At 36.2% G+C, this 9,056-nt stretch overlaps 1 protein-coding gene and 1 long non-coding RNA gene across 2 annotated transcripts; both read right to left on the bottom strand.

The window, feature by feature from the left end:
- Window positions 1-2,156: 2,156 nt before the first annotated feature.
- Window positions 2,157-3,421, bottom strand: LOC122136159. Its single transcript, XR_006153963.1, has 3 exons — window positions 3,290-3,421; window positions 2,424-2,460; window positions 2,157-2,343 (listed from the first exon to the last, which is right to left on the bottom strand). It is a non-coding gene; the product is annotated as an uncharacterized LOC122136159 (long non-coding RNA).
- A 1,186-nt stretch (window positions 3,422-4,607) lies between these two features.
- tmem125b (transmembrane protein 125b) lies at window positions 4,608-8,248 on the bottom strand. The gene is made up of 2 exons (XM_042717863.1): window positions 8,156-8,248; window positions 4,608-6,069 (listed from the first exon to the last, which is right to left on the bottom strand). Exon 2 carries the CDS (start codon window positions 6,022-6,024, stop codon window positions 5,371-5,373), a length of 654 nt encoding a protein of 217 aa, XP_042573797.1. The 5' UTR covers window positions 6,025-6,069; window positions 8,156-8,248; the 3' UTR covers window positions 4,608-5,370.
- Between the last annotated feature and the right edge of the window lie 808 nt (window positions 8,249-9,056).

Raw genomic sequence — 9,056 nt, 5'->3', positions numbered from 1 at the left:
AAATATTGTTTTCTCCTGTTTTTCATTAGATAGGGAGTTAGGGTAGCATATTGTATTTTTATTTAGTTTTTCTTTTGTTAGGGAATTTAGTGTTCTCTGTTAGGAGCTGACTTGGTGTTTGTTGTTTTGGCCTTTGCTCACCCCTGAAGTTGTGCTTTTACTCTGTGGTTCTGTAAATAAATGTACAAAGGATCGTAGATGGTTAATCTCAGTTTATGTTGGAGCCTTACCCTAGACAGGGTCGTAACAGTGATCTATAATGATTTCTAGTGGGTCAGAATCAGCAGAGGTGCATCTACGCTCTCAGAAGATCATTAATGCTGTGCTTTCTCTTCCATTTACTTTATTTTTCTAAGTGTTCTAAGTTCTTTTGTTTCTGTAAGTCTCAAATGTAGCATGTAAAGAGTAACTGAACCTTGTACAGTTATGATATTGGTGGTATTGTACATGTATTCCATAATAAAATTAATATAAAGAGAGCAAAACATGCCGGGAGTGTCTTGTGATGTCTGATGTATCAACCTGACAACGGGGAAAATGAGATGACCTTATTATAACACAAAAGAGACCTCTCTCTTCACTGACTGTGTGTGATATGAAAACATCTGACATGACAAAACACAGATTTATCAATGACCTGACTTAAACCAAATGTGAAATGTCGCTGAACAAAGTTAATTGCAAGCATCATTTGTAATGGTATCTGTTTCACCTCATCAGTTCAGACCAGACTGAAACAAAATCCTGTTACACAGTTGTCCACCATAACTCATTTTTGAACATGTTATTCAGTAAATAAAGAAATAAAACAGATTGCGAAATGATAACATTTGAAAACAGCTTTATACATTCAACTCAAAGACAATGAAAAAAAGATAGTATTATTAAAAGAGTTCAAATTAGTTATCTTAAAGGTTCCTTTATAAATAGTTATAACAGTATAGCCTAGATAAACATTGCAACCATGTTCTAATATAAGTTATATTTGCCATATTAATTTGTTTATAATTATTAACATATACAATGTATAATTATTAATTTCGTTAATTCTTTCTGTGTAATTATACATTTAAGTACCGAGTAATAATAATTAACTACATGTACGGTTAGGATTAGGGTTTGGCTTAGGGTTATTTGCATGTAATTATGCATAATTAGCCTAATTGTTTTTATAGGAGGAAACATGTAACGTGTAGGACACCTTAAAATAAACTGTTACCACTTGCTGTAATGCATATTTTGAAAATGTAAGAAAAGTAAGAAAGGTAAAATGTATGCACTCAAAAAATCATGAAAAACAATTTGATTATCAGACAAATGGGTAAATTTTAAAACCCCAGTAGAGAGGAGAGCCGCTAAAGGTCGTAAAGAACCTACTGTAACACAATGTTGAATTTCAAAGCAGTTTTCACAGGTGAAACGGAAGTATTAAAGCTTTCAAATAACCTAAATCAAGTGTATTACTTAAATATGTGATAGAGAAAAAGCAATAAATGTAGAGTGCGCCAAGCATCAGTGGTTTGTAAATTGTCTCTTCAGTTTTGGAACTCGTGTCTGTGTGCAACAGTATTTCTGAATTAGCAAAGCTGCAGAAATGCTAGACAATCAGCATGAATGTTAAGATAATATATCACATATATAAATATTTTTTTAATTCACCTGTTGGAGTTATTATGGATACAGTATACAAAAAGGAAAATGTACTTATTTATTTATTTGACATCTTATTTTTGATTATGTCACCAACTCAATTAAACAAAAAATAATTTGTGTACATTGTATTTAAACATGAAAGTAAAATGAATGCATTGAAAGTTTACATTTAGCCTTGTTTCTCAACTTTTTGGTACATTTATGTTTATTTTTTATATATATATTTTTTTGAGGTATTGTGTTACTGAAATAGCACAATTTTGAAAATTGTGCCGTGACCTCATCTCTCCTACTTCTCTGAATTCAATTTAATTCAGTATTTCGCATGCTGATACACAAAGTGAAGAATCCTGAAAGAAGAATAGCTCACACTTTAGTTTGGGGACCAATTCTCACTATTAGCTAACTATTAACTATGACTTTTGACTCAATAAACTTCAAATTTGCTGCTTATTAGTAAGGTAGTTGTTAAGTTTAGATATGAGGGAGGGTTAAAGGATCTGAGTAAATGATGACAGAATATTCTTTTTTTTTTGTAACAAGCATGAAGTTAAGCATCAGTTTGCAGTATATTCATTTAAAGTATAGGCGTATTATTCCTTTTTCACAAAGGAAGGGAAGATGTTGCACAGGGTGAAACAAAACAGTTCATAAACAGTTTTTAAGCGTCCAGTGCGGATCTGCTGATACCTGCAAAGACACACGGAAATGAGTTAACAGGTCATAAAAATTACCTGTTAACCCAGATGAAGAGTTACACCTCTTTCAACCTTTGCTCAAGATGCTTCCATTGTGATGCACTCCACACTGTAAACATGATAATGAAAAAATTATAAAAAACACTGGAATATTGGATTGTACCAAGCAACGGGTATGTATAAAAACATTACTGTTTATTTTACTGTTATTTCAGTGGGTTTTGACTATTTCTCTTTTCAGCTGATCAGATGAGAGTCATATGACTGTTGCATTGCTTTACACTGCTCACCACATCCTTGTATTTAAGCCTTAATACTACAGATGTGTTAAGATGACATAACATTATTATTGAGTAAGGTTTTGTATATTCTGTGTCTCAAAAGGACTGTTATTAATGTACTTCCACCACGCTGTTGCTTAACTGACCTACTGTATTTAAACAAAATGTATTGCTTTGACTTTAATCATGTTAGTCCATACTAGGAAACTATTTGCTTTTTAAGCAATATGACAGGACTGTGATATGATTTACAGATGAAAAAAAAATCATAAAAATATTCTCTCTTATAGACAGGTCATCATGGGAAACATACACCACAGAGTTAATACGGTTCTGATCACATATTTGGTTATGACAATGTCTGCACATGAATGTCTGACTCCTCAAGAAGACCAATCAACTGTTTCATCAGAACTTTCAATGAAAAGTACTTCAGATGGACAAAACGGTTAGTGCATCAATTTAATGTCCATTAGCATATATGAAATATGTTTTGATAATTAAGTGAATGCTGATGAGAACAGTATCTAATTAAACACTTTAGTCATATCAAACATAAATCATGCATTACTTTATTCAAATTCACTTATTATTGCGTGTGTCAATTAATAAGCATTATTAATTTACTAAAATCACTTTTGCCATCCTCAGACTCACCGGGAATCGCTGAAGTCCACTCCACCTGGCCCACTGTGCTCGGTGCTCTGACAGCGGTGCTTTCTATCGGCCTCCTGATAGCACTGAGCGTGAGGTACCGCTTCTTCCGATGGTGCCTGACCAGAAACAGTCACGCTTTATTACTGGAGGGAGAAACGGCCAGTCAGTTCGGCCAAGCTGGAGATCTGGAGAGAGAGATCCCAGTGCGTGACATGAGGGGCAGATTGATCTGGAGGAGAGAAAGTTCAGATGATGATGATGATGGCTTCATCGAGGACAACTACATCCAGGCAAACGAGAGAGAGAAAGCCGAGGAAGAGGAAATCCAGCAGGAAGATACTGAAGATAGTGATGATGAACTGCTCATTCCAGACACTATATACATAAACTGATGTCCCCACTAGGAATATAAAGTCTGGAATCATTATAACAGTTTGGACATTTGTATTTCTGATAGATGATGTTCTTCAGAACGTTTGTTCATCAAAGATTAGAAGAAGTCCAAAGAAGTCTTTGAAGGAATATTCTGGTTTTAGTAAAAGTTAAGTTCAATCTTCGGCATTTATATCGCATCTTAAATCTGGGTTACAGAGGCACTTACAGTACAATGGAAATGAATGGAGCCAATCCATAAACAAAAAAATCAATAACCTTTCTGCTTATGCCTAACTGATGGTTAGATTTAGTGGTGTAGTTACTTTACTCTCTTTCCCCCAAAAAAATTTTGTTACACCTGAAACAATCAAATTACTGTAAAAAATATGGTTTAAACAACTTTTAAAAAAAGAAAAAGAAGAATGAAAACAATTATTTTAGTAAAATTATAAACTTAACATTTGTTCTCAAATCCTCCAAAAATGGGCTCAGATAATTTCCATTGTAAGTCTCTCAAAATAACCTCAATTTTTTAAATATAAATGATCATTATTTTTTTGCTAATAAATATAATGCCACAAATGCTGTTGATTGAACTTAACTTGGATATGAACCCTTAATATTAATTTGACATTCAATTATATATATGCACACATTTGTTTTCTTATGATCACAGTTCCCGCAATAGCTCAACAACTCAAACTTATGAAAATTAATCCATCCATAATAATTGATAACCATGCAATCTTTTCTTCTTATTAGCCAGTGTGGCTTTTTCTTTGAATATATTCCTAAATGTCTAAAAGCCTGTCTTAAAAAAAAAAAGTAACTTGCAATGTAGGTGTGTTCAGCTCTCCAGCGAATGAAAAAAATACCACACTTAATAATTGAACAAACATGCTTATGTACATATATTTCACTACTTACAGCATAAAATTAGCACTTTTTATTTATTTTTTTAGTTTAGGTGAATTAATACAGTTATGAAGAGCTCATTACAGTTTACTACATTACACATATACCACTTACATTTAATGCAGCTCTATCATAGATTTATTTAGCAAATTGTGCATACTTAATGTACTGGTCATTCAAAACATATAGTGTAATAACTACTCTGGAATGTGTATAGAATTAACTGTTGCCAGTTTTTGGCGCCACCTGTAGACAGCTGTGTAGAACAAGAGACTTCAAGTCAACAACTTCACTTCAAGTCAAGACAGTCTGACTTTGGAATAGCATACTATGCTTACTTTTTGCCACAGAAAACTGTAAGTTGGATACCAGTGTGCTAGAAGTTTCTGTTCATTCATCAGATTTGAAATGCATGGTGAAGTTGAACGCACTGCATTCTGGGATATGGTATTCAAAGGAGTGAACTTTGTTGTACAAGGCGCAATTTGGCAAATCCAGGTATTCAATTCAAGATTAATTTCCATATGGAATATTCCTACTTGATCATTTTGACTTCCAACTATAAGTTCCATCGCCTGGTGCACATAAGACGATACGTAAAATGGCAATGAAAGCATTTGATTTGGAGGCGTCTGATTGTCACTAAAGATGTCTTCTAGCCAAACTGCAGGTACAACAGTGTAAAATAAACACCACTGAAGCTCCTTTATTGTGTTTTACACACCAGTTTGTGCAAATAGGTCTTAATATCATGTAGGAACTAGAGACAAATGGAATTCTCGGTTCTTCTTTCACAACAAATTCGACTGACTGGAAGTTGAATCCCTCCATGGTCGGTTCCTTTGCCTCGTCACTGTATACACTCTCACCCTTCGTCGTCTTCGCCTTCTCATGTTTCTCCTTCCTTGCACATAAACCATCACACCATACGCCATCACACCTAGGACCACAGCGCCCCCACTGGCCAGGAGGGTCACGCCAGAGAGCAGCATGTCCAGCTGAGTGAGACTGAGCAGTGTAGTCCCACACACCACCAGTGCCAAACCAGTGAAGAGCAACAGCACGGGATCCACCGTTCCTCCACTGCGCAGCTGCTCGATGCGCCTGCGGCTGCGTATGCAGCCCATGTCTTGCACTGCAGAGCTGAGCAGCTGCTTCATGAGGACCACCAGTGCCAGGAGACAGAGAGTGGAACCTACGCCCAAGCGCCACAGCACCGAGGGCCCCGCGGCGGAGGAGGCGGTCGAGAGGAGCCCCACGCCGGCTAAGCCCAGGCTCAGAACCATGGCCACTGAAAAACAGTAGCACAGGAGAGACACGTGCGGCTCGTTGAACCACCACAGCTCCACCTGCTCCTCCACAGCTTGGCGCTGGAGCCACAAAGGGTCTGCTTGCAGACGAAGGGGCGCTCCGGGACTCATCACACTCAGGGGGAGAAGCTCCATCTCCAGGGTCTCTCAGATGCTGCAGTCGTCTGGGGTGTGTATTGCTTCAAAACAACACATTTTAAAATGAATAACACTTCCTAAAAAGGTTCAATGCATTGACATTAGTTATGGTAACATCTAAATTTACTGGTTCTCTTCAAATTAAAAAAAATATATATATATTTAGCATCACTATATCAACCTAAATTAAAAACAGAACTAATTTTTATGGGATAAGTCATGTAAAAATTGCACTTTAAGGAAACTTTTGAACAACATGTTTACAAGATTAAAATAGAATAATGTTAATTTACAAGTATTAATTCTTGATTTGTTTTTTTTTATACATCAACTAATGTTAATTTATGCAAGTTTAAATGTTAAAACCAAGCGACAACCTCCCGCTCTCTCTCATGGAAGTGACTTTAACTGTAATTCATCGACTGGCCGCTTGAGGCTGGCTGCAAAAGGCAGTCAGTCCCATAGACTCCCCATGTTAAAATGCCCAACTTTACAGCAGAAAAAAACATGTTTACAGCCTGGTTTAAAAAGTGGTTTTGCTCTATATAGCAAATTTTGCCCTTCATGACAACTGTGAGGGGGGTGAATTTTTTTTTATAGCTCATCCGTTTAAATTATATTAAGCCTTAAAGTTCTGCATAATTAAGGGCATGGCCACTTGAGTGACAGGTGGATTGCCGCTGCTGTCACCGCTGTTGAGCTTGGTGGGCGTGACTTCAGCAACCAGCTCCCGCCTTTTTGCCCATTTTTGATTATCCAGGAGTGACGACGCGCTGCCATAATGGCGACGGCCCGCTCCGCCCACTTTGAGCTTCAAAAACGCTCTTCAGGAAACTACGGGTGACGTCACAGACACTACGTCCATGTTTCTATACAGTCTATGGTTAAAACGTACATGTAGACATTAACATTAAAAATGCTGTTAAAGTATTATTTATTGTTCTTTCATGTTAGCTACTGCACATTCCATTCATGTCAAAGGCAAATGGCACATGCATTCCTCAAGATGAATACAAATTGCATGCTGCCATCTTTGCTGTACAGGCTCTCATTTATTTGAACCAATCAACTGAGCCATAGATGCCATGTGACTGATCACTTTTCATATTTGAGTTCATATTTGAACTCTTCACAGCAGACAAAACAAAACAAACCTAGTACAAAAAAAAAAAAATCACAAATAAAACAAAACCATAATACTTGGTTCTTTTGAATGGTTTTCACTAAAACAAGGACCATGTTTGAAATGGAATACTCTGGAATTGAATAATCTACAGTATGTGTGTTTACCTTACTCTTTACAAATAGTAGGCCTAAGTAAATCATGCATATTTACATGTTTAACATTTTAAACAATAGTATGCTTCACTGTTGTCAAATGACTTTTTTAATTTAGAGAATGGCATCCAGTTATCATTTTGGGAAAAAAAAAAAATATAATTTGAATTTTACATTGCATTTGTGTAAAAATATCTGAAAAAGAAACACTGGCAAAAAAAAAGGTGATATGCATTTAAAAAAAAATAATAATATTCAAAATATAATTAATACGAAAAAATGAAAGCTCTAATTGCAAATGTGTTATTTTCACTACACATTATCAACAGCCTGTCAGTAATAAAACTGACTTTTCCAAACTTTAAGTACTCAAAACTTGCTGTATTTCAAGACATATCATATCACATAATAACTTGCAGTTCATTAACGGAGTCAGATGATTTAGTTACCACTTTGATTAAGCGCAGGATTTATCAGACTGATTCAAGGAGCTTTTTTTTATTAAAAGAATCATAGCAATCCTAAATTATAAGAGAACTTAGGTGCTGTTCCTGCACAATCTTCACAAAATCACAAGCTTGTGAAGTGACACTGTCAGTTCTCAGTGTATCTGTAACATCTCAACCTACTTTAGCAAAACAGTTATGCATCAAAGCTATATTAATGCTTTAGTGTGTGCAACCCAACCTTTATTAAACAATATCACCTATGCCTAAATTACTTAAATTAGTTTATTCCATTAAAACAGTTTTTCAGCATAGACAATACAATAAAAGCTATCATCACATTTGCATAAAGTAGTTATAACTAATGGTATATAAAGTAGTTGCAACTAATAAAGTTTCCTCACCTTTCGTCAGTGCATGTTTCTGATCCTTGATTCAGACTCAAACTGTGTGAAGTGTGATCATGTGTCCCGAACAGCAGTCATTCGTTCCTGTGGAAAAGATGGTCCTGATTTAAAAAGGTAATTTTTTAAAGAAACACACCATCCTACCATCCTCAAACTCCTTTATCTTTGCAGCAGTGCAGGACTGTTTACTGTCACGTCTCTCTCTCTTTCTTTCTGTCTTTTTGTTTACCTGTCTCTCTCATGCTGTGGTGTGTCATGGTGCAAGCCGACTGGACACTGGTGCCAAGCACTTGGGATGATGACATGCTCCCCCGTTGTCTTCTTCTGCCACATTCCACCAGGACAATAAAAGGTTTCTCATTGTCTTCTTTGTGACACTAAACAGCATGTCCGCAAACGGAGAACACACACAAACGCTCACTCTCATACATGTGCACGCCTAGCAGCCAGAATGACTGACACAGAAAAGCAAGGATGTCTTTCAAGGCATTGTGGGAAAAACAATAGGCCAACTGGAGGGACATCCCACCAAGTGTATCTCTGATGTCACGCCTTCAGCATAATGGACTTTTTGTGACTGTAAGGATGGTGTCATTCACATGACATAAGTTTACTTCGCTTCTGCAACAATAGAGCTCCTCTTCTCAGAGTTTATATGTGCTGATTGTCCAGAACAGCATGTGTGGCTCGCTATTCTTCAAAAACCTCCTTCATACAGGATAATATATGAACTGATATAGATTAACAAGTGCTAACTCATGTCAAAAGTTGACAGTCATAGTCAATTTAAAAATATTGTGCACATTATAGGAAATGAATCAATGTGTAATTGTTTGCAATTTTGCAGAAACTGGCTTATGATGTTTGTCACCACAGTTCAGTTTTGCTAATGTTGAGT

The sequence above is a fragment of the Cyprinus carpio genome, chromosome B2, assembly GCF_018340385.1.
Source record: "Cyprinus carpio isolate SPL01 chromosome B2, ASM1834038v1, whole genome shotgun sequence".
Taxonomy (NCBI): domain Eukaryota; kingdom Metazoa; phylum Chordata; class Actinopteri; order Cypriniformes; family Cyprinidae; genus Cyprinus; species Cyprinus carpio.
This window is presented reverse-complemented; position numbering and strand designations above follow the sequence as displayed.